General features: G+C 52.4%; 2 protein-coding genes and 1 non-coding gene across 18 annotated transcripts in view; 1 reads left to right on the top strand and 2 right to left on the bottom strand.

Annotated features, from left to right (window-relative positions):
• Nucleotides 1-7,027, top strand: part of SETD6 (SET domain containing 6, protein lysine methyltransferase) — an 8,317-nt gene extending 1,290 nt beyond the window's left edge. The window contains exons 3-11 of one of the 7 annotated variants that reach the window (XM_051629249.1): nucleotides 3,377-3,448; nucleotides 3,547-3,691; nucleotides 4,214-4,350; nucleotides 4,600-4,794; nucleotides 4,946-5,069; nucleotides 5,249-5,429; nucleotides 5,594-5,736; nucleotides 5,907-5,992; nucleotides 6,165-6,374. In XM_051629249.1, coding sequence (XP_051485209.1) covers nucleotides 3,377-3,448; nucleotides 3,547-3,691; nucleotides 4,214-4,350; nucleotides 4,600-4,794; nucleotides 4,946-5,069; nucleotides 5,249-5,429; nucleotides 5,594-5,736; nucleotides 5,907-5,992; nucleotides 6,165-6,279 — 1,198 coding nt within the window. In that variant the 3' untranslated portion in view covers nucleotides 6,280-6,374. Of the gene's footprint in view, nucleotides 1-2,513; nucleotides 2,587-3,376; nucleotides 3,449-3,546; nucleotides 3,692-4,208; nucleotides 4,351-4,599; nucleotides 4,795-4,945; nucleotides 5,070-5,248; nucleotides 5,430-5,593; nucleotides 5,737-5,845; nucleotides 5,993-6,164 lie in introns of those variants that run through there. The other 6 variants (XM_051629250.1, XM_051629251.1, XM_051629248.1 and 3 more) reach the window with 6 other exon arrangements.
• Nucleotides 415-487, bottom strand: TRNAK-UUU (transfer RNA lysine (anticodon UUU)). Its single transcript has one exon. It is a non-coding gene; the product is annotated as a tRNA-Lys (tRNA).
• Nucleotides 7,028-8,904: 1,877 nt separating the features above from the next.
• Nucleotides 8,905-24,558, bottom strand: part of CNOT1 (CCR4-NOT transcription complex subunit 1) — a 61,209-nt gene continuing 45,555 nt past the window's right edge. For 5 of the 10 annotated variants that reach the window (XM_051629186.1, XM_051629188.1, XM_051629187.1 and 2 more), the window contains 15 exons: nucleotides 24,023-24,214; nucleotides 22,175-22,317; nucleotides 21,136-21,244; nucleotides 20,871-21,040; nucleotides 19,571-19,823; nucleotides 17,166-17,414; nucleotides 16,108-16,271; nucleotides 15,707-15,824; nucleotides 15,140-15,241; nucleotides 14,705-14,878; nucleotides 13,265-13,414; nucleotides 11,469-11,649; nucleotides 10,457-10,589; nucleotides 10,226-10,360; nucleotides 8,905-10,105 (listed from right to left, as the gene is read on the bottom strand). In XM_051629186.1, the coding sequence (XP_051485146.1) occupies nucleotides 10,027-10,105; nucleotides 10,226-10,360; nucleotides 10,457-10,589; nucleotides 11,469-11,649; nucleotides 13,265-13,414; nucleotides 14,705-14,878; nucleotides 15,140-15,241; nucleotides 15,707-15,824; nucleotides 16,108-16,271; nucleotides 17,166-17,414; nucleotides 19,571-19,823; nucleotides 20,871-21,040; nucleotides 21,136-21,244; nucleotides 22,175-22,317; nucleotides 24,023-24,214 (2,352 nt within the window). In that variant the 3' untranslated portion in view covers nucleotides 8,905-10,026. Of the gene's footprint in view, nucleotides 10,106-10,225; nucleotides 10,361-10,456; nucleotides 10,590-11,468; nucleotides 11,650-13,264; nucleotides 13,415-14,704; nucleotides 14,879-15,139; nucleotides 15,242-15,706; nucleotides 15,825-16,107; nucleotides 16,272-17,165; nucleotides 17,415-19,570; nucleotides 19,824-20,870; nucleotides 21,041-21,135; nucleotides 21,245-22,174; nucleotides 22,318-24,022; nucleotides 24,215-24,558 lie in introns of those variants that run through there. The other 5 variants (XM_051629190.1, XM_051629192.1, XM_051629191.1 and 2 more) reach the window with 2 other exon arrangements.

The raw sequence follows: 24,558 nt of genomic DNA, 5'->3' as shown, positions 1-24,558 counted from the left end.
GGCAGGGTGAGGGAACAGCCGAAGGAGCAAGGAGAGCCTAGGGCAGGCCAAGGGTATGGCTGGGGTCCCCACCATATATCTGCCCCCAGTAGCTCCATGTTCAGCCCCTAGGGTGGGAGCAACAAGCCCCCCCCCCCTTCTCTTCCCAGCCCTGGCCCCTTTTCCCACCTAGCTCTGCTGTGTTTCCTCTCTTCCATCCATCCTGTTCTCCCTGGTTTTGTGTGGTACCTCCATATCACACCTGTCCTCTTCATCCCACGCGGGATCCTTCCCTCTGGACACTGGGAGAAGAGGATGCTGCTTGGGATGGAGCAGGTCCTGGAAAGATCCGTGTGGGAATAAGAAGCAAGAGCTCTTGTGACTCCCACCAGGCTTCATGTTCTTGCCCTTGGTCTCTTAAATGAGAAGAGTCGTCGCCTGAACAGGGGCTTGAACCCTGGACCCTCAGATTAAAAGTCTGATGCTCTCCCAGCTGAGCTATCCAGGCTCTGGAGGGAATTTTTGGGGGGGGTTCAGGACAGGCAGGGAGACCCCCCAACACTGTAAGCACTGGTGGGACAACCTGGGGACCTCCTTGGAGCTCCCCCACACTGCTCCAGCCAGGCCAACCTCAGGGGAGACATCATCCCACCAGGAGCACCCCTAGGACCCTGCCCTGGGACCCCCCTTCCTCAGGGCCAGGAGGGGGGGGGGGGGCAAAGGGACAGGCCCAGACCCATGGATGAGGGGGGCTCTTCCAACCCCTCCTGGGCACTAATGAGCTTCATTAAGAGCAACGAGCCAGGCCACCTGCCCTCCCTCCTGCTGGGATCAATCAGCTGAGGGAACAGAAGGCAGCAGTGACTTGGAAAGGCTTGGAAGGGGGAGCAGAGCTTGGCACCTACAGGCAGGTGTTATGGGGGGGGGAGGGGGTGGATATGCTGACTAAGGGAAGGCCAGGAGCTTAATTATCCCGATTATTTACAGCCTGCCCCCCTTGGTGCACCAAGGCACAGCCCCATGGACCCAAGTGGGGACCCTCAGCCCTGGGGACAAGCCCCCCAGAGGTGCAGACAGAGGCTCCAGGGGGCACCTGCAGCCCACCGAGGTGATGCCTGGATCCCAGAGAGACCACAAGGACCCAGAGCCCCTCAGAGAGGCCGACCTGAGGCACCAGGGACCACCCCCCCCAAAAAAAAAAAGAGGTGCTGTAAACCCCCCCCAGGCTTCTCAGAAGGGGGGGCGGTGAGACCCAACGACCCTCAGGGAATCCTCACATCTATCAGGAGACCCCTGTGAGGCCCCAGAGCCTCTGGAGAGGCAATCTGGGATCAGAGCAGCCCCCCCAAGGCTGCCAGACAGGCACCAAGAGACCACCAGGCCAGGCAGAGCAGCCCCCCCGGAACACCCAGACCCCTTGGGGAGGCACAACAGAGACAACCCCCAAAGAGGCACAGAGAGACCCCCCCCCACAACCCTCAGAGCAGCACCCTGACACCCCCAGCACCCCAGAGCAACCTTCTGAGGTCCCCAAGCTCCTCAGAGAGGCACACAGAGAACCCCCGAGACCCCTCAGAGCCCCCTCTGACGCCCCCACACCCCTCAGAGTGACCCCCAGACCCCCTGACACCCCCCAGACCCTTCAGAGCCCCCCCTGACACCCCCCCCCGACCCTTCAGAGTGACCCCCTGACCACCCCCAGACCTTTCAGAGCCCCCTCTGACACCCCCAGACCCCTCAGAGTGACCCCCTGACACCCCCAGAGACCTTCAGAGCCCCCCCTGACACCCCCCGACCCTTCAGAGTGACCCCCTGACACCCCCAGACCTTTCAGAGCCCCCTCTGACACCCCCAGACCCCTCAGAGTGACCCCCTGACACCCCCAGACCCTTCAGAGCCCCCCCGACACCCCCAGACCCTTCAGAGTGACCCCCTGACACCCCCCAGACCCTTCGGAGCCCCCCCTGACACCCCCAGACCCCTCAGAGCCCCCCCTGACACCCCCAGGCCCCTCAGAGTGACCCCCTGACACCCCCAGACCCTTCAGAGCCCCCCCTGACACCCCCAGACCCCTCAGAGCCTCCCCTGACACCCCCAGACCCTTCAGAGTGACCCCCTGACACCCCCAGACCCCTCAGAGTGACCCCCTGACACCCCCAGACCCTTTAGGGCCCCCTCTGACACCCCCAGACCCCTCAGAGCCCCCCCTGACACCCCCAAACCCCTCAGAGTGACCCCCTGACACCCCCAGGCCCCTCAGAGCCCCCTCTGACACCCCCAGACCCTTCAGAGTGACCCCCTGACACCCCCAGACCCTTTAGATCCCCCTCTGACACCCCTAGACCCCTCAGAGCCCCCTCTGACACCCCCAGACCCTTCAGAGTGACCCCCTGACACCCCCAGACCCTTTAGAGCCCCCCCTGACACCCCCAGACCCTTCAGAGCCCCCCCAGCTCCCCCCGCCGGGTCCGCCGGGCGCGTTTCCCCGCCCCCCCCGTCCCTCCGCGCTCTCTTGTCCCTCCGCGGCCGCCGTCCGCTCGGGCCGGCCCCGCGCGCGCCCCGGGCCCCGCGATGGCGGCGCCGCCCAAGAGGCCGAAGGTGGCGGAGGTGGGAGGGGGGGGGAGGAAACCGGGACCCCCGGGCCCCCCGGGACCCCCGGGTCTCGCCCCGGTTCCTCCCGCTGTCTCCCGGTGTCCCACGGTTCCGCCCCGGCCCCCCCCCCTTGTACCCCCCGGTTCCCCTCGGTTCCCCCCCGGTCTCCCCCCGCTTCCCCCCTCGGTGCTCCCCGGTTCCCCCCCGGCCCCCCTCCCCGTCCCCCCCCGGTGCCCCCCCCGATCTTCCCCGTTCCCCCCCCCGGTCCTCCCCCAGTCCCCCCCGCTCCCCCCCCCGGTTCCCCCCGCTTCCCCTCCAGTTCCTCCCCGTTCCCCCCCCGGCTCCTCCCCGGTTCCCCCGGTGCCCCCCCTTGTCCCCCCCCGCGGGCCCCGTCCCCCCTTGTCCCCCCCGGTTCCCCCCTCGGTTCCCCCGGTTCCCCTCCGTTCCCCCCCCCCCGGTCCCCCCCCGGCTCCCCCCCGGTTCCTCCCCAGTCCCCCCCCGGAGCCCCCCGGTTTCCCCCCCGGTGCCCCCCGCTCCCCCCCCCGGTCCCCTCCAGTTCCCCCCCAGTTCCCCCCCAGTCCCCCCCAGTCCCCCCGGTCCCCCCAGTCCCCCCCGGTTCCCCCCGCTTCCCCTCCAGTTCCCCCCCCGGTTCCCCCCCGCTTCCCCCCTCGGTGCCCCCCCGTTCCCCTCCCTGTCCCCCCCCGGTTCCCCCAGTCCCCTCCGCTTCCCCTCCAGTTCCTCCCCGTTCCCCCCCGTTCCCCCCCCGTTCCCCCCCCCCCCTCAGCCGCCCTTTCCCCCCCTCCAGGCGGCCGGTTCCGATCCCCTCCCCGCTTTCCTGGCCTGGTGCGGCCGGGCGGGCGTGGAGCTCAGCCCCAAGGTGAGGAGGGGGCAGACCCGGGGGGGGGTCGGGCCCGTTCCCGGGGGGTGGGTCACCCCACTGACATCCCCGGCCCCTCTTTTTCCCCCCCCCCCCAGGTGCGGCTGGGCCGGCAGGGCGCGCTGGCGGGGTACGGGCTGCTGGCTGCCCAGGAGCTGCAGGCTGGGGAGCTGCTGGTGGCCGTGCCCCGCTCCGCCCTGCTCTCCCAGCACACCTGCTCCATCCGCGCCCTGCTGGAACAAGGTGAGTGGCAGGTAGAGGCTGCTCCACCCTTTTTGGGGGTTGGGGCTCTGTTGGGGGAGCATCTTGGCTGGAGCAGGGAGGGGCTTGGGTTGTTAGGAGGGAGGGGAGCAGCCCAGCCCTTTATTCTCAGGGAGACTGGAGTCACCTGGGGGGGGGACACAAGTGGGAAAAGTCCAGCACTGCCACACCCGGTCTGAAATGACATCCCTCCCTGCCCTGGTGCTTTCCTGGAGGCTCAGGAGATGTTGCTGGGAAAAAGCTTTTCCTGGTGCAGGCAACCAGAGCCTCCTGGGATGGGTGAGGATGGTGAGAGAGTGTTTGGGGGTTCTGGTCGCCCGGTCTGGATCTGCCTCCAGCTCAGGGCAAAGCCAAGCCTGGAGAGGTCGTGTGGACTTGAAGCAGAACTCCCCACCCTGGGCTGCAAGGCAGGGGGATCAAGCTTTGCTTCTTGGAACGCTCGGAAAGTAAAAGACCCAAACTTCAACTTAGCTTTTCTCCATCATCTCTGGTTCCTCAGCACAGGAGTCCCTGCAGAGCCAGTCTGGGTGGGTGCCTCTCCTGCTGGCGCTGCTGCACGAGTACACAGCCAGCAACTCCCCCTGGCAGCCTTATCTGTCCCTCTGGAAGGATTTCAGGAGCCTGGATCACCCCATGTTCTGGTGAGGTGCAACCAAGCAGGGCTGTGGGGTGGCCTCATGTGAGAGCTGGGGCTGCTGAGCAGGGTTGGATCCCATCCTGCTGCTCCAGCCCTGGCTGAGGGACCCCTGTACCTGCAGCTGCAGGCACAGCCAGAAGGCAGGAAATCTGGAGAGCATCAGGAAGCCGAGATTTTTTGAAGGCAAAAGGAGTTGATAAGATCCTTCTCCCTGGGGCAGACGGGGATAAACCTGCTGCTTTTCCTGCAACAGGCCTAAAGAAGAGAGAACCAGGCTCCTGCAGGGCACAGGCATCCCCGAGGCAGTGGACAAGGACCTGGCCAACATCCACATGGAATACAGCTCCATCATCCTGCCCTTCATGCAGGCCCACCCCGACCTCTTTGACCCCAAGGTGCACACGCTGGAGCTGTACAAGGAGCTGGTGGCCTTTGTCATGGCCTACAGGTGAGAGGGGAGGGCTTTGCTCCCACCAGGAGCTCGGGAGCACCACGGGGATGCTCACGGGCTGCCTGCCTTTGGGAAGTGGAACTTAGTGGAAGGGGAAGCTTGCCCTGTGCTACAAGGTGTCCCCCTGGCTTGTCTTCACCTCCCTCAGCTTTCAGGAGCCTTTGGAGGAGGAAGATGAAGATGAGAAAGGGCCCAACCCTCCGATGATGGTGCCTGTGGCAGATATTTTGAATCACGTGGCCAATCACAACGCCAACCTGGAATACTCTCCCGTGAGTGCAGAGCTGCTCTGCCAGGACCAGCAGGGCCTGGTTCCTCTGGGCTGCCAGGCTGGGGGAAGTGGTGGCAGAGCAGGGTCCCCCACCCCCTGCTGCACGCCAGGCTGGAGCCAGGAGGGGCTCAGGGTGGCACCGCAGCAGCTCCCACAGCCTCTTCTCCCCCTTGCTTGCAGCAATGCTTGAGAATGGTGACAACGAGGCCCGTCAGCCAAGGTGAGGAGCTCTTCAACACCTACGGGCAGATGTCCAACTGGCAGCTCCTGCACATGTATGGCTTTGCCCAGCCCTTCCCTGGCAACACGCACGACACGGCCGACATCCAGATGGTGACCCTGCGCCGCGCCGCGCTGCGCCGTGAGTGCCACCCGGGCAGGGACCTCACAGGGGGATGTTCTGGGATGGAGGGATGCTGGAGAAAGGAGTCCCTGTCCCACGGCATTGCTCTGGTTTTCTGCCTCCTGTCTCCCCCGGGGCTGCTCTCCAGCTGGGGCTGCAGCTCTGCTGTCTCCCGAAACCAGGCGCTAGAAGTGAAGCAGAGCAGCAGCTGGTCCGGGAGCAGTGGGACTTCTTGTGCCAGCTGGAGATGGTGGGGGAAGAAGGTGCCTTTGTGCTTGGCTGGGATGAGGTGCTGACAGAGGAAGAGCTGTCCACAAGCCTCAAGGTGAGCACTGCCCAGGCTAAGTGTACAAACCAGTTCAGCCAAGGGGACGAGGCTGTGAGGGCGTTTTGGTACCAGCACTCCTGTGTGAAGAGTTGCCCATCTCCCCAAGGTTCAGGTGCTGTTACTGTCACTGTCCTCTCCTGAACTAACCCTTCTGACCTGACTTACAGCTCTGGGGCTGCTGCTGCTGTTCTAGAATGTTTTGCACCCTGGTGGGCAGCAGCCAAGATGTCCTTAAAGACTGTTCAACACCCAGGTTTGCTTTCTGAATGTTCTCCTAACCCACCCGTTACTCGTGGTGAGGGGTCCAAGCCAGTTTCACTCCAGCTCAGAACAATTCACCTGCTCCACGCAGCAGTTAAGACCACACTTGTGTAGAGAAGCCAGCCAGAAGCCAACCACAAACTTATCTCTGCCTGTCATTCCAGGTGCTGTGCATGTCAGAAGAAGAATTCAAGGAGTACAAGGAACAGGAGGGCTGGGAGGATGACAGTGAGGAAGAGGAAAACTCAACCCTTTCTAACGAGGCTCTCTCCAGACTGAAACCTCCTTGCAAAAAGCTCCTTCATGACAGTGTGTTGCTGACCCTGGAGTCCTACAGGTCAGACCTGAAAGAAGACCAGGACTTGTTAAATAACAAGGAGGCTTATGGGAAGCTGAGCCGAAGGGAGCAACAAGCTCTGCACGTGCGTTACGGGCAGAAGAAGATCCTGCATCAGCTGCTGGAGCTGGTGCACTAGAAACCTCCTTGCCTCTGGAAGTGAACTGCCTGGAATGTGCTCAGGAAGGGGAGGTCAGCCTTTGGCCATCCCTTCTGCAGGAGGTGGCAAGATGAAATGTGGACCCACTTGTCCCTCAAAAGGCACGTGGCTCTGTAGCCACCTCTACAGAATGAAAACCTTCCAGAGCACAGATGTGGGTTTGGGTGGCCTTGTTTTACAGGGAGAGCTCTGGAGCACACCTGCCACCTCTGGAGCACACCTGCCACCTTCTGCTGGAGGACTTCAGAACACCCACATCTCCTAAAGGCTGCCTTAGGAAGGCAGACACACTTTGTCCAACCAGCAAGGGAGTTCCCTCATGTAGCAGCAGAAAGAGAAGACCAGAGCTGCTCCACGTCCAGAGGAAAAGGACCAAAATCCAGCTGCTAGCTCTGGACTTAGGCTCAGAATAAACATCTGGCAGGTGGCAGCACCTTTAGCTACATTGATCTTCTTCCCCTCACCAGTTCCTGCATGACAAGCCAGGTCTGCAGGACAAGCTCTGTCTAATAAAGCCTGTTTCTTACACAGCCAGTGCTGCCTCCTTCCAAAAGGGGTTGGGGGGGTTTGGATCTTGGCTGCTGCAGCTAAAAATGTTGCAACCAAGCAAACCCCTGGGTAGGTGAAGGTCAGATATGACTTTGACTTCACTGCTGGGGGCCAGGGTGGTGTCACATTCCCTGGGGTGCTTGTCTTCCCTTGGACAGTGGCAAAATGCTGTCACAGAGTCTAGTCTGCCATCTGGATTTTGGATGGAAAGGTTAGTCTTGAACATGAAGTGCCCTTTCCCAGGGCCTCTGGTGATCCCTGGGGAGCTGACACCAGCCCTGGGAGACAGTACCAGGGGGCATGAAATGCAGTGGCCTCCATCCCACCAACCCAAGGTGTGTTACTGGGAGCTTGGCTGAGTCCTGTTCACCTTCCACCCCCTCTTGACACCAGCATCAGTTCTTCAAGCCTGCAGGGACCAGCCATGTAGAGCAGCATTAGTAGAGAACCAGAGGGACCTCTGAGTCACCAGGCCAAGGCAGCAAGCTCTGCAGATGGTTTGCCAGAGACAAAGGGTAGGAAAAACCCACAGCATCTGGGCTAGATTAAGCAAGCATGTGGTGGCTGATAAATCTCCCAAATCCTACCCCAATACAGGAGGATGAATAAACTGAATTTGCAGCACCAGACCAAAAAAAAAAACCAAAACACATGACCAGCTTCCAAGGGCTGTTTCAGCACAACTGTCCTGCCAAGCAAATGCCAGGGAATTGCAGGATCTGGCAAGAAATGACTCCTTTACACACAGGTTGCTGAAAAACACTGCCTAGAAACAGGTCCCAGATACTCCCCTTGAGCTGCAGCCCCTTGGATCTTGTGCAGCAAAAGCCCAGCCAGGCTGACAACCCCTCACATCCCAGCAGGAAATCCTGACCTCTCCACTCACACAACAGCAGCCAAGGAGCTTTGACCAGCTTGTTAGTTGAAAAAAAGCAAGTAGGGAAGCTCTGCTTCCTCATTCCTGCTGGGCTGCTGATGCCAAAGGGGTTTGCAGCACCCCTGAAGCCACCTCTGCCCTGGTTACAGCCCAACCAGCCACCCTGCAGCCTGTCTGCTGCCCAGGCCCTGCACCCCAGCACTGCAACCACTCTCCTGTCCAGCACAGCTTCCTCGGAGCCAAATCCCACTCATCAACTTAGAATCATCAAGGTTGGAAGGGACCTTAAAGATCATCAAGTTCCAACCCCCCTGCCATCAGCAGGGAACCCACCACTAGACCAGGTTGCACAAAACCTCATCCAGCCTGGCCTTAAAAACCTCCAGGGAGGGGGCATCAACAACCTTCCTGGGCAACCTGGGCCAGGGTCTCACCACCCTCACAGCAAAGAATTCCCTCCTCATGTCTCACCTCAATCTCCCTCTTCCAGTTTTAATCCCTTCCCCCTTGTCCTCTCCCTCCCTGCCCTTGTCCCAAGCCCCTCCCCAGCTTTCCTGGAGCCCCTTCAGGCACTGGAAGCTGCTCTAAGGTCTCCCTGGAGCCTTCTCTTCTCCAGGCTGAACACCCCAACTCTCCCAGCCTGGCTCCAGAGCAGAGCTGCTCCAGCCCTTGAATCATCTTGGTGGTCTCCTCTGGACTCTCTCCAACAGCTCCATATCTTTCTTGTGCTGAGGGCACCAGAACTCTATGCAAACTGTACTTCCCACTGAGCTACTCCTGGCTCCAAACAGCTCTGTCCTTTCCTTTTTGCCCCTAACAATTCTCCCTCTCTTGACCTCAAGCCAGTAAAGCAGCTGGGTTGCTTTCAGGCAGTGTGCCTTAAAACACACTGGAAAACTTGGGATGGGTGGAACAAACTTGGAAAGGCATCAACTGGCCAGGTAGGATGGAAGTGGAGAGAAAAAGCACAGGGGCACGTGCTGCATGTCATGACTTTAATGTGTAACTACAGGATGCATACATACAAGAAGTGGGAGAACTAAAGCCCAAGAACTAGAAAGGCTACAAAATACAACACGTGGACCAATACTTTACAAAACATTCAAAATCCTTACAAAATGGGCTGTATTGGTCCTTTGGGTTTTATGTTTTGTGGGGTTTTTTTTTTCCTTTTGGGGTTTGTTGGTTGTGTTGGGTTTTTGTTTGTTTTTTTTTTTTTGCTGTTTTGCTTTTTTTTAACAAACTTATACTGTGTGGTCACAGGGTGGGAGGTGGGAAAAGGTCTGGATTTAACCCCCTCCCTCCCCATTCCCTTCCAAAATTTACAAGTGTCAAAAAAAAAAAAAAAAAAGAAGAAAAACAAGAAAAAAAAAGGTATAGGCCTGGTCTCTGGTTTCTTTACTAAAAATAGCTGCCCCTGTCCCCAAGGGCCTGAGGTGTGTTTTCTCCACCAGGAAGGCATCATCCTCTGCCTGCCACTCCACTTGCTGTCTGTCAGCATTTGATGAGGTTGGAGGGGGGGGAAAAGCAACCTTAACCCCCCTCCCTTACCCCTTTCCCCTGCTCCAGAGTATTCCCATATTCCAAACACAGCCACCTTTTTTTTTTTCCCCCCTCTTGTAAAACAACTTAGTGATTTAAAGGTCCCCCATCCACATGAAGAAAAATAACTTACATAATATTATGAACTGGCTTTTCAATATTCTTTGGGAGTCTGGGAATGTCAGGACAAGGAGGTTTGCCCCAGACAAGTGCTTGGCATCAGCAGCTGCCCCTTTATTACAAGCTGGACAGGCACCAGTTCCCCACCTGCCTGTTACACAATTTGCACAAACCCAAAAGTCCAGACAAACGTTTCTGTTCCTTGTATTTACACTAGTTCAAAATGATATTCACAGCATCTTCTGAATTTTGGCCAAAAGTCAACAATTTGTTGCAAACTTTGGAACGTGCCCACATAAAGACTTTCAACCCAAGGTCTTGTTGTGTCTACCCAATGGAGCAGGGCTGGGAAGGTCAGGAGGAGCCTTACGGAGTCTTCTGTCACTTGGTGGGATGGGGACCTCCAGGCTGGCACGTTTTACAACACAAGATGCAGCTCATCTAACTGGCACCAGTCCCTTCCATGACTTGCTGGGCCTGCTTCTGCCCCATGCAGCACTGTGCAACTGACTGGAACAACCTGGACACGGGAGGAGAGCAGCATGAGGTGATGGCAACAAACTGTGCTTCCGAAAACTCCAGGTGCCACCTCAGCACCTGCTTCAGGTAGTGGTGATTTTTGTGCTTGGGTTATACTCACTTCTCAATCTCTGGAGCACAATGAACAAACTCATGGTTCCAGAACTTAAAGGCTGGATTTTTTATCAGCTCAATGAAAGTAATGAGGAGACCCCAGGGATGAGGCCTATTTACAATCAGTCGTTCCAAGAGAACCCTGAAATCCAAAAGCGAGAACAAGAGCTTGAAGAGCTGAAATAGACAGGGAAATGAAAAGCTGAGTTGCTGGCAAGTGAAACGCCCTCCCTCTCACCTCGTGATCTGTTCCTGGATGGCCTCAGTGTTGGCCTCAGCAAAGAGGTACAGCATGGTGCAGCTGAAGTAGTGGGTGTGACTGTTGGGGTAGCGCAGCTGGTTGGCGATGGCGTTCAGGAACAGGTACCGACCTGCAGGAGGGAAGAGGGAGAAGAGGGTGTTCCTCAGAAAGGAATAAAGCAACGACCAGCTGCAGGTCGAGGGAGGTCATCCTGGTTCTCTACTCTGCCCTGGTGAGGCTGTATGTGGAGTATTGTGTCCAGTGCTGGGGTTCCTGGGTCAAGAAGGACAGGGAACTGCTGGAGAGGGGACGGCAAAGGGCTGCAAAGATGATGAGGGGATTAGAACATCTCTCTGATGAGGAAAGGCTGAGGGACTTGGGTCTGTTTAGCCTGGAGAAGACTGAGAGGCATCTTATCAGTGCTTATCAATACTTAAAAGGGTGGGTGTCAGGCTCAGTGATGGGACAAGAGGTAACAAGCACCAACCTGAACACAGAAAACAACCATCTAAACATGAGGAAGAACTTCTTTCCTGTGAGGGTGACAGAGCCCTGGGACAGGCTGCCCAGAGAGGCTGGGGAGTCTCCTTCTCTGGAGACTTTCCAAGCCCATGCAGAAGCCATCCCGTGCAAACTGCTCTGGGGTGACCCTGCTCTGGCAGGGGGTTGGACCAGATGATCTCCAGAGGTCCCTTCCAACCCCCACCACTCTGGGATGCTGCTGCTCAAGGTTAAGGTTGGTGAACCTGCCTTGTGAAGGTACAGGCTAAAGGTATGAAAAAGCCTCATCAACCCAAGCGGATGGGGCAGTAAGAACTGAATTCCTCTTCATTAAACCTCTCATTCCCTCAAATACCTCATTTTGTTTTAATGCTGCTCCTGTGTTCAGAGTTTAACACCCTAATGCAGCTCTGAAGGCACCAGCAGCCACACAACATGTACCTCTCACAGCTCACACAATCCTCACTGAAATGCGACATCGCACGGACTCCACGTGTTTCCAGCTCACCTTCAGTGTCCAGGTCTACTGCCAAGTTCTGGAAGATGTCCATGTGAGCTGAGTGGGTGATGGTGCTCATGGAGGGTGTGCTGCCTTTGTTGTGGATGTGGGCAATAGCTTGAGTACCTACGTAGAGCACCAGAGCATTGATCAGCTGGATGTTGTAGCGGTTGCCAGGCTCGTTGGAGACCTAAGAACAAGGACACAAAGAGCATGAACATTCTATCTTCATTAAGCAATGGAAGGTACAGCATGTACAGCAGCATCTTCTGGATTATGCAGACAACAAACACACTCAAGCATCCACAGATTCAAGTTGGCATTTACCCTTTTGGAATAGAGCAGCTACATTTATATTTATAGATTCGAAAGCAAAGTGCTGACAGACCCAACAGGCTGGTTTTGTACTCCCTGCCATAAAGAAACAATTAAAAAATCAGGTCCAGGCAATCTGAATTCACCAGCAGTGCCAGGGGCTGGCTGAAACACTACCTGGGTGAGTGGCAATGTGCTGAGAAAGACCAACTTCAGCTCTGGGGAGGTTCAGACTGGAAATCAGAAGAAACTTCTTCCCTGAAAGGGTCACTAAACCCTGGCCCAGGCTGCCCAGGGAGGTGGTGGAAACCCCATCCCTGGAGGGGTTTTAAAAGCTGTGTAGATGTGGTGCTGAGGGACATGGGTTAAGCACTGGGCTTGGTAGAGTTGGGTTAATGTTTGGTACAGTTGGGTTAATGGCTGGGTAATGATCTTAGAGGCCTTTTCCAACCAGAAGGATTCTGTGACCCTGTGTGTGAAGCTGGCTGTTTTAAGCCAAGCCATGTGATGCATGGAATGTTGTTGGCTAACAAACCTGCACTGGGGTTTAGCTAGTTTGCCTTTTTTTTTTAACCTCCAAGTATTACCATGCAGATCCATGGATTTCTCTAACAATGAATCCATTTGGAGTCAAGGTTTAATCAGATTCTAAAGAAAAACAATCACAACCAAGTTGAATGAAACCCCTTGACTCTCAGACAGCAAATAGCACTGGAGCCATGTGGTGGAAGCCACAAGACTCTTCACCACCCACTGGCTGAGGACAAAAAATGCAATCTTGATGCAATCACCTCTGACCACATTCTTCACTCAAGATTTGCAAGGCTGTGCACTGGAGACATGCAGGCAGAAGAGCCAAAGTTTTAGATCACCTTCCATTTTCACTACAAACATGTGGCAGCTCATGTAGATAAAACCTTAAATTACATCATTTTAGGGTCCTTAAGTTAACATTCACAGCATCACAGACTGGGTTGGGTTGGAAGGGACCTTCAAGATCATCCAGTCCCAACCCCCTGCATGGGCAGGGACACCTCCCACCAGCCCAGGTTGCTCCAAGCCCCATCCAACCTGCCCTTCAACACTGCCAGGGATGGGGCAGCCACAGCTTCCCTGGGCAACCTGGGCCAGGGTCTCACCACCCTCACAGCAAAGAATTTCCTCCTCATGTCTCACTTAGATCTCCCTCTTCCAGTGTTAATCCCTTTCCCCTTGTCCTCTCCCTCCCTGCCCTTGTCCCAAGCCCCTCCCCAGCTTTCCTGGAGCCCTCTTTCCTTTAAATCCCACCTGGCTGAACCTCTTCAACACACACTTCAACACCCTGCTAAGGCGCAGTAGAATTCTACAGAAAAACGTGTATTTTCACAGGTTTTACTACTGCCTGCCACACATGCTTGCTACAAACCAACATTTCTGTAAGGAAGGGGGGGTTGACTCAGCCAGGGGGATCATTTGTTTCACTTCAGCCTCCTCAGAAACCAGCCACTCACCTGTAGGTTGCTGCGCAAGTCAGAGAGAAAGGTGACGGGGGAGCGGGTTTTGAGATAGGAATCCAGGTCCTTCTTGAACTGAGGTGGCATCACCCCAGTGAAATTTGTGAGTATTCTTGGAGCAATATTGATCTCACTCAACATGTCCACCTGTAGAGAGAAAATCCAGTCAGGTAAAGCAGGGGTCTCCCAAGGAACCAAGTGCAAGAGCCAACCCGTAAGAGACGTTACATCAAACTCCTGCTGCTGATCCCTTTTTCAAAATGAAAGACCAGGTTTCTGCAGCTTGCAGGAGAAATTTGGTCTCTAATGTTGAAGCTTATTAGACTGCCATCAAGAGCTGAGAGTAGAGGAGAAAAGAATTCAAGGGTGAAGGCTCTGGGGAATTCAGTAATTGCCTTTGGAGTCTCTCTACCTACACTCAGGACAGTTTGGTAATTTAAAGAAGTACAAACACCCACCCAAGCCAAGAGCAGCCTCCTCAGTCTCAAGTTCTGACTGAACAAGTACTGCAGCTTCACTCCCATCATCCTGCACAGCTCAGGCAAGGAAGATGAACAGGACAATGCTTCAGGAGTGTGAGAAAGCTTGCTTCCAATCATCCCATCATCAGGAGGCTGGCATATACCCAAAGATCCCATCACGTAACACTTCGCAAAGTCTCTCCCCATTATGCAAGATGCTTGTTTCAGGATGCGGCTTTATCCCCTTATTTTCAAGATGAGGCAGCCCTGTTTCTCATCAAAAAGCACTGACAATTACAGAGTGCTTGGACACCAGCTCCTCAACTATTAGTTAAGTGAACCCCAGTCCCCAAACACCCTGCAGAGGAGAAACTAAACGATTCAGAATGAGCTGAACAAAACCAAGACGAGGACTTTTCAAACAGCAAAACCACAAAGACTGCTTAAGTAGCCTGGTTTTTGGGAGACAAGTGACAACAAAATGATCAAGAAACCCTTGCTGCAATACTGTGTGCCAGTCACATCTAGGGACATCATCAAGTCTCTCCCTTTGGAAACAGAGAAGCTCTTTGGTGTCTTTGGTGTTCCATGTAAAAGCAAGGTTCTGGATGCAGGTCTATTGCAACACAAGTCTCTACAGCCTGTCAGATGGAACCTGCCCAGGCCTTGCAAGATCTACAGGTACCTCCAACTGCAGCAAGTGTCACACAGGACAAGGGTTGTGTCCCATTCCCTATGGAAACTGGCAAACATTGAGTATTATCAACACAACTGAAACCCACCTGCTTAAAAAAAATGCACTTCTGTTGGTAGCTGCTGCCACATTTTGAATTACCTGTTAACTTTTGATTTGTTGCATTAACTCAGGCATCAGTTAAACTTGTTCCCAAAATTCCAGTCACTGCCAAAAAACTGGATGAAGACTATTTGGAGCATTAAAGCTTCCTGTGATCAAACTGATAAAATTAAGTCCTACCTTTAAATTGGGGGTGAAAGGGTCTGGAAGCCTCATGTTCCGTGGGAAGGCACTCAGGATGAGATTCCTTAGCTGGATACAGTTGGGTGGGATCACATCACAGAACCCATAGTGGTAGTCACACAGGAATTCTGGGAAGTCATGCAGCAGGACCAACAACACACGCAGAGTGCCCTGGGAAAGAAGATTTCATATAAAAGAGATAAGGGGTTGAAACTGCTCCAGAGCTTGCAGAGCCACCTTTCTGTGTCATGTGGTTAATATTCACTGGAAGAAATTCAACTGGTAAGGTGGCCTCTTTCTGTCCCACACCAGATTGGCATTTAACTCTAAAGATGCATATTATAAAAGAACAGTAAATCCTATTTTGCTACCAGAACATCTTTTAAGTCAGACAACTTTGGTAGCATCCATTAGCTGACATTTCTTCTTTACCTTGTAAAGAATTTGCATAGGTTTGGTGAGTTCCACATTTCGAAGGAAAGGAGCCAGGTACTTGAAAAGATCAATCAGTAACTGGGCATACATAGGCCAACCCTGTCAAGACAAAAACAGCAGGTGGAAAAGGTGCAATGAAGAGCAGTCATCTCAATTTCAAAACTGTCATTAAGATTTGTCTTCACATAAACCTGGATTAAAGTTCTGTCCTACTGCTAGCTGGAGCAGCCAGGGCAGCACAGCTCAGCCCCAGGGATGATCCCAAGCTGCCCCTCCTGTGCTGTGGGTGCTTCCAGAACACTCAACATGCCACCTGGAGTTGAGAGGTCTAGAGTCCAGCTCCTCCTCCAGCTTTTGACATGCTGATTACATTCAATTCACCCTGTATTCCACAGTTTTATTGACACAGAGACTCCCCTCCATGCAGTTAGGTGACTGTGAATATGGCAGACAACAACAGGACAGCCATGCTACTAGTGCACTTGGAGAGAGGTGAAACAGCACCACACCAGGTAAGCATCCATGTGAGCTTTTTAATTCAGAAGAGATAAACTGCAGCCACACCTTCTGCTGTGGTGTATGTGCCAGCATTCTTGCAATAAATATCCGATGGGAGATCAGTTCCAGCCAGGCATAAACAAAACCTGGAGCTTTTGTAGGCCTCAGGATGTGAAATGTGTTACTGAAAGAAAAGTTAGAGCAGGTTAGAAGTGCACAGCAATAAGACTGCTTTTCATAACATCGAGGGAAAAACATACACAGCCCTAAAAGCAAGGCATTTCAGCACCTGGGGCTTCACCACTCATCTTCCTTGAAACAAGCAAGTGGACAATCTACAGGAGAACTAATGATTCCAAACCTGACCCAGCCACCACAAAGGAACAGGCAGATGAGCCTTTAGATGAAACCAAAATCTTGATCCTACCAAGAAAGGATGAGCCCGGTGGCTCATCTCAGACACGTACCAGAAAGCTGTCAGGGTCTGGAAGTTGATGGTCTCCAGGACGTGCTCAGGAGCATTTAATTCCAAGAGCAACATGATGAAAATGCGATGGTAGGGGAGCTGCTGGAACTCGCTCTGCCGAACATCGTGGTCTTGCAGAAGGACTCCCACCACAATTCCCAGAACCTGGAGAGGTCAAGACATTGCAGTGGTGACAGCAAGAATGGCAAACAATAACTGAACAACAGTAAATTGTAACAAGAATTCAAAATTCTAGTTGTTGGAAGCATGATGCAGATTATATTATACCCCCAGCACTCTGTTTTGCTCTCCATCTCCTGTGGATCAGTCACATTGACTGACCTGCAAGATCTTAACCACCTAAGACCACCTTGTCCTAAGCCAAGTAGTGTCAAGAGTACAGGCAAGGCCCTGACACAATCCAGGCCTAGGAATCACCAACCTTAATGCCTCAGAATAGCAGCTGAATTCTTCATTTCAGGGCACAAAAATGAGGTTTGGGTTTGCTTGGTATGAAATCTTTGAGAACAAGAAAGCCCCTTGGCATCCTGACTCAACAGTTTAATCAGTTCAATGACCAACCTGTTAAAGTTCTCATCAGGTATCTATCTATAATGAGGTCCTCAGATCTCACAGTGGCTTTCCAGTGCCTCAAGGGGCTCCAGGAAAGCTGGGGAGGGACTTGGGACAAGGGCAGGGAGGGAGAGGACAAGGGGGATGGATTAAAACTGGAAGAGGGAGATTGAGGTGAGACATGAGGAGGAAATTCTGGAGTGTGAGGGTGGTGAGAGCCTGGCCCAGGTTGCCCAGGGAAGCTGTGGCTGCCCCATCCCTGGCAGTGTTGAAGGGCAGGTTGGATGGGGCTTGGAGCAACCTGGGCTGGTGGGAGGTGTCCCTGCCCATGCAGGGGGGTTAGAACTAGATGATCTTGAAGGTCCCTTCCAACCCAACCCATTGTTTGATTCTACAATATTTCAGCACTCAGCTCTGAATCCACCCAATCACAGCCCTGAAATGCAACAATGAGGAAAAAAAAAAAAACCCCAAGAGGTTCCCAACCTTATTGAGGAGGTTGATCTTGGTGACCGTGTTGGTCGCCTCCCCCGAGTGCTTCACCAGCAGCGCGATGAGCCGCACGAAGGCGTCCAGGTTGTGGTAGCACTTGGCTCGGATCATGGTGGGGTTGGCAGCAGGGTTGTGCTGCTGCTCGGCCTGGGCACGGTAGCTGATTTCCACACACATCTCAGTGCAAAGACGGAAAAAGCGGGTGATCAGGTCATCCGTTTTCAGGATTCCTTGCTGGTGCATCTAGCCGGGAAAAGAGGAGACCTCAGGACTGCAACCACAGGAGGCTTTTTTCACAACTTCTTTCAAACAACACACGTTTTGTCACCTGACACGGGGAATTTTTTACCACAAGCTCTCAAGAGAGGTGGGTGGCCAGCTGCTGCTTCTCCCCAAGAGAAACATTTTTTAAGGCAGCTTTTCCAGGGAGGTTATGGAAGGGTCCAAGGGCAGGTTGGATGGGGCTTGGAGCAACCTGGGCTGGTGGGAGGTGTCCCTGCCCATGCAGGGGGGTTGGATCTTGATGATCTTTAAGGTTCCTTCCAACCCAAACCACTCTGGGATTCTGGGATTCTCTGAACTTGAGGGTGGCAACACAATTTTATCAAAGACATTTACTCCCAAATCAGCCTTTTTGATCCCAGTTCTTTTCGACCACCAGCAGAGCTGACAAGCCTGTTCCATCATCTGTTCTGCCACCAACACCCAGTCTGTCAGGCCTCAGGAGCCCACAAGGGGTGTAGAAGCTCTGAGCAGCACAAACATCAGCTACTGAGGCACCATCACTACTCCTGCAGCAACATTCTGCAGAAAGAAGCTGCACTGGAGAGTGAAATTTCTTTACAGGAACATTACACACAGAGAAAGCTTGGGTGGGTATTTTTGGTTTGCACTGGGGGGTTTTAATAACATACATATTAAAAAAAGAGATCTCCTTTTATTTGTTGCCCACAGCATAAAAGCCATCAAAATGAAACAAATAATCAGGAAGCCTCTGGGTTCTCAATAAAGCATCTTACTTCTAAACTCTTACTGCACACACATGAAGCTAAATAAACAGCATAATCATCAACTCCTGGAGGAGTTTCTGAAGAAACTCCCTTTTTTTTTAGAAGGAGTTCATGTATCTGCCTTCAAAGTTCTCTTTCATTAGTCCTAAAAACTAGTGGAAAAGAAACAACCCTTAATTTAAGCAGCCAAAATTACAGCCACTTCAGTAATAAAATCTTGTTTAACATAATTATTACAAAACATTCCTTTAAAACCCAGAGTTAAAGCCTGTAAGGAAAAAAAATGATTACATATAAACACTGCACTTCCATATATTTCAACTGCTGCTTCAAATCTGATCAAATATGTACAAGAGATAAGCAAACAAGTGTGATGAATGAGTGAAGCAGGACAAAACTGCACTCAGTGTTAGGAGCATACTACACTGAAGGGTGCTTTGGAGGCATATTTGAAGGTATAAAAAGAGTGAGGTCACATGAAGAGATAAAACTTGTTTTTAAAAGGTGGGTTTAACACAAGACCCATTAAAACCATGCAAAAGAGATTCCAGGAGTCAGCCCAGCAGAAAGTTGGCTCCAAAAGCCAGTACATGAGGACACTGAAGTCCCATGAAAAACCACTGCTTCAGGCAAGATCTCTGTGCTTGAACTTCTTTTCATGAGTAGCTGCAAGATCTGTAGCATTTCTGTGGTCTTTTCATTTAAAGAGGGCACAATGCAAACAGATGAAGTCAAGGGCTTCCCTTGCAGCTGCAGTCAAGGAGCTGCCTGAACACAGTTTTAGGAAGGAGGAGTTAGTTGGTCACCACACATGCTGGGCTGCTGAGGACATCTCCCTTCTCAGTCCCACCTGGAAGGCAGAGGTGTGGTGCTCAGCACACCTGAGGAGGTGCACAGGAGTGAAATGCTGAAACTTGTTTTAAATTCAGGCACCTCTTTAGCTACAGAACTTTCAGATTTTTCCTCACTCTCATGATTTCAGTTAGAAAAAGGATTTCCTTATTCACATGGTCTGAAACAATTCACCTCCATCTCTAGGTACTAGAAACTCCTTTCTGTGGGTTGTCAGAGTTACCCATGAGGAGCAACACTAGTCAAGCTTCATGGAGTGTGCCAGAACTGCACCCAGCAGCTATCCCAGCTGAAGTTGTTTTCCCACCAGACTTATCCCAAAACTCCTGGCCTGAACCCACAGCTTCTTGCTACAGTGTCTGAAGAACGTGATTTGGTGAAGGGGAGGGACTTCTACAGAGCTTCACCAGCAAAAATAACATGTTGATAGTCAACTGCCACACACCTGGAAGTTTCAAAAGGATGCCTAAGCACAGGTTATAACACTGCTTTATAAATGGAGGGCATCACACCCTACTTATGTTGAATAAAAAGCACCTTTCTTTCCAAAAGCTCTACCTGTCCAACAAACGCAGAGAAAGCTTTGGTGCTGTCACGGCCTGCTGCAGCAGAATGGTAGAGGTTCACCCACTCCCTCAGCAGGTACTCTGCCTTCTCCCTCAGCCCTGGTGGATCATCATACTCAGAGGCTTGGGAAATGCCTGAATGCATCATGAAATTGGGACCTCCATGAGCACGGTCAATCATGGCTTCGTAGTTTGATCGGACCACTTCCATCAGCTGGGGTAACCTAGTAACAGAGCAGAGCAAGAGCTGGGTTAGAAGGTCTCCTCCCCAGAAGGTGCAGGAACCAGGAACTCAGAGTTGAAAGAAAGCTAATTATTTCTTATGCTCAGTCTTCATGTCTTCCAGTCCTCACTGGAACAGCAGAAACCAGTCATGAAAGCAGATACGTTTATGATGAAAGCAGGAACACTGAAGTCACACAAGCTTTGAAGTTACTTCCCAGTCCACACAGCAGTGTGCTGCAGCAGAGCACCAGAAATAGCTTGGGAAGCCCTAAAACACTCCAAGTGATGCTTAACAGCCTGGCAGGGCACTATATTGGGCTGCAGTGGAAGTCAGGTCAGGCAGCAGTCTGCCCAAAACCTCTACACAAGAAAAGATCTTTGTTTTGGGACCTCCCACCAACAGCAGTGCAGCCACTGCCACCACCACCACCCAGCTGCTGGGTGCTCTCAGAGCAATCCAGAGCTCTCCAAGCTCCAATCCATGTCTTTCTCAACACCAGCAGCAGCTGCTTCCACCTCAGTGATGAGACCTGCAAATCCCACCGGAACTTCCATGAGCTGTGGCAGCATTTGCTGTCCAGTTACCTCCTGGTGGATACACAAGCCATGTGAGATTAGTGGACATTTGCTTCATAGACTCTAAACCAGAAACTAACTTTGTCTAACTTGATGAATTGCTTGTGATGACCAAATTACCATATCAACACCTGGATATCCGAGAATTCAACAGGTTAAAATGTTGCCTGAATTTGAGGTAAAGCAGGAATTCAAGCATGTTTCTCACAGTGCCATGGTATTTTGGAGCACAGGGCACAGATTGATTTTGCTGCTCAAGCATTCAGCTGGAAGTCATGCTGCAGCTGCCTCTGTTTTGACATAAAATCAGCACAATTACATTAGAATGACAGTTTAACCTAACACAGGACTGCAGCCCTAAAGAAAGCTGAGAGCTGTACAACTGAGTAACACAAGACACTGCCTGTATATAATTTATATCATAAAGGAGGAGGAAAGAAGTAATGTATTGCTCAGTGTTTCAGTCTCACCCTTCTGGGGCATTTCCTCTGGAATGAGCATTAATCCTCATGAGTGTCTCAATGGTGTGGAACAGATCTGCCTCAGTGACATGGGCCACACTCCTCTCATCCACCAACAGGATCTTCACCAGCTGCATGGCAAAGGCCACAGCCATGTAGTTCAGGCCATTCTCCATTGACTGTCAACAGGAAAAAGGGAGGGAAAGTTAAACCACAAAACCTACAAGTGGACTGAGCACAGCTCTTCTCCTCCAGAAGAGCAGGTTCCCTTTACCTGAGCCAAGTGAAGGTCATACTGCTGCATGTTCACCAGGTGGTTTCGGATGAGCAGCTCCACAGCTTCCACGTTGTACTTGTATTCATCTCTGCATTCAATCAGGCACCTGAAGAACAGGACTGCTTTGAACAGCTGTACTTACAACAGCACAGTTTAAGTACCAATCTAGTACTTCAGAAACTCTACCATTCACTGTGACCTGTTACTCAACTCCAAAGCTCTCTAAGGTCATGTTTGAGTGCAGAACAGTCATCAGTCTCTGACATTTGCTGCCCTGCACACCTGGCCCCAACAGATCTTCAGGAGCTTCAGCTGGTTTGGTGTAAGCAGCCTCTCTTCTGAGGACAAAGTGGCACAGCTGTCCAGCTGAAGCACTACTGCTCCTGCTGCAGGCATGTGGCATGTCACATGTCACCTGGTCTGTGACAGCATGTAGAGATGTCCTCTATAAAATGAGGACAAAACACCAACAAAACCAGGGCATCTCTAATGCTTCATTCTGTGAAAGATTCTTACCATGTTCTGGGATAAAGCAGCATGATCTGGGGAAACCTTAGAGCACCTTCCAGTGCCTGAAGGGGCTCCAGGAAAGCTGGGGAGGGGCTTGGGACAAGGGCAGGGAGGGAGAGGACAAGGGGGAATTGCATTAAAACTGGAACAGGGAGATTGAGGTGAGTCATGAGGAGGAAATTCTTCACTATAAGGGTGGTGAGAGCCTGGCCCAGGTTGCCCAGGGAAGCTGTGGCTGCCCCATCCCTGGCAGTGTTGAAGGGCAGGTTGGATGGGGCTTGGAGCAGCCTGGGCTGGTGGGAGGTGTCCCTGCCCATGCAGGGGGTTGGATCTAGATGATCTTTAGGGTGCCTTCCAATCCAAACCAGTCAATAATTCTATGATCTGGTTACTTTTACCATAAAAAACTGCCTATTTTTGTCTTGTCCAACTTGCAGCAATGCAAAATACTGAGGGCATAGTGATTCAGAAGAAGACAGGAGCTCCCCCAAAGCTGCACCAGTGCTCCTGTTGTCTCATGACTGACCTAGTGATCTGTTTATTGCACCAGGGAGATCCGTAGGCCCGGCCGTCCTGCAGAGCCTTCAGCACCAGCAGGTGACACTCCCGGTAGCGGAGCAGGAGGTCAGCATCTGCCCCACTGGTGGCATCCAGCAAGCCCTCTACAGCCTAGAACAGATGCAACCTGTTAGCAGAGGAAAAAACAAGTCCTCTTTCCAAATCTTCTGCCAATAAGATCAGCAAGAATTGTCACCAGAAGACTCTGCAGACATGCAAACCACAGCTCAGCCACCGTGCTGACCTCTTGATAAGGCTACATGAGACCTGACCAGCTCCTATGACACCTACACATGCACCACACAGTTGTCCCACCACAAAGCCTCTGTGCCCCACCAGCTTTCTATAAGCACCAAATCAAAGACTGCCTCAGTTTATGCTGCAGCTTCCAGAAGCCAGTGAGATGCCTCCCCCTGAGACAATCTGCATGTGGCTCATCAAAAGCTACATGGAAGAAAATGCTGAGGACCTGCCAGAGGTCAGCTGTCAGGTTCTTCCTGAGCTGCAGTGCTCAGATGCATCTGTGCTGGTCTATTCCAAGTGGGAGATGAGTCTTTTACAGTGGCAGCAGTTTACCTGCTTGAAGTCCCACTCAGGACTAGATCCTTTAACAGGCACAAGCACTATCAGTCAAGAACAAAGAGCCACCCTCAGAGTGGTTTCCAGCTTCCAATCACTTCTGTTTTGCCACAGTTCTTTGATCCTGGTGCAGAAAAGCTCAATGTCCTCCCACCACACTCACACGGATTTTTATCCACATCTATCACTATGCTTTGCACAAGGACACAGGCACAGACACCAGCTCAGCTTGAGGAGATCACTGCAACACCCTGGTACAACCCACTGGTTCTGGCTAGGATGATTTGAATGTTCTTCACAGCAGCCCATGTGGTGCTGAGCCCAGAAGCTCTGCTGAAGCAGTGCTGACAACACTCCAGGGCTTTGCTGACTGCTGAACAGCACTTGCACAGCATCCAGGCTCTTTCCCACTCTGCTTCCCCCAGGCTGGGGATGGGCAGGAGGCTGGGAAGCAGCACAGCTGACCCAATCCCACACCACATGACATCATGCACAGCAATGGAAGGTCAGGAAGAGGAGGAGAAGGGGCCATTCATGGCTGTGGTGTTTGTCTCCCCAAACAAACATGTCATAAGCTGAAGCCTTGCTTTCTGAGGAGTGGCCAGACATGTGTCTGCTGAAGGGAAACAGTGGTTTCTATTTTTTGTTTAGTTTGTACACACAGTTTTTTCTTTCCCTACTCAACTGTCACAATCAGAACAAGTCGTCTTGCTCTCCTATTTTCTCTCCCTCTCCTGCAGGAGAGAGGGAGAGAGGAATGAACAAGCATCTGGATGGATGCTTGGCTGCTAGCCAGGGTCAGCCCACTGTGCATACTCACTGATCAGTTGCTGCACAGCACAACCCCCAAGCATGCAGCTACAAACCCAGGGCTACACTCAGTGCTATCCACCTACAGTGGCAGTTCAAACGTTATCTCAGCCTCCAAATCATCCTGAAATCAAAGCCTATTCTGGAGTGCAACAACCCTCTGCTTGCCACATCTGAACAAAACCCCAGTAAGTCCCAGGATTCTGCACCTGCTTCTTTCCACAGCAGCCTTGGGGTACCAGACCCCAAGTGAACACCACAGCCCTCTTCCAGTTTATTTCCTGAATTTCCAAAGACAGCAGATGTTCAGTGTCACTCACTAGGCGAGTTCCACAGGATGCATGAAGACAGTCTCCAGCACAACAATCCACAAGCCAGAGGAGTAATAAACTCTGGGGGGGTCGTTAGAGGAGCTGTTCCCACTCACCTTCTGCAGCAGCCCAAGGGCAGCAATGGCATCCCGGGAATTCCGAGCCACCACCACAGCTTCCAAGAGGCTGCGCAAGGCTTGAGCTTGAGGATTCATGGCCAGGGTGTGTGGAATGGACTGCAGGTGCTGCTCCAGTTCTGTCATACATTTGTCATAGATTTGGGCTACATCATCTGTAGCCCAAGCTTGCTGCGTAAGAGAAAGTGGGAATGGGTCATTTTTGGCAAGGATTGTACTTGTGAAACTCAAATACTCATTGGTTCTTCTGCTTCAGAAATGGCAGTGTGCAGAATTTTGCCTTCTGCAGTACTGAGGTTAGTTCTGCTGGCATTTTAAATACACAAACTAAGCTGTGGAAATAACTAGCAAACAATTCTAGCAGTTCTGAAGACCAAGCATGCACACAAAAACCTGTCTTATCTCAAAATCCACGCTTGCCATCTATGACCTTCCCAAAAGTTAACCTAAGATTTGAATAAAATGTTTCACTGCTACTAAAATTACACAGTCAGAATTTGCAAATCTTGTCCTAA

The sequence above is a fragment of the Apus apus genome, chromosome 11 (assembly GCF_020740795.1).
Source record: "Apus apus isolate bApuApu2 chromosome 11, bApuApu2.pri.cur, whole genome shotgun sequence".
Lineage (NCBI taxonomy): Eukaryota > Metazoa > Chordata > Aves > Apodiformes > Apodidae > Apus > Apus apus.
This window is presented reverse-complemented; position numbering and strand designations above follow the sequence as displayed.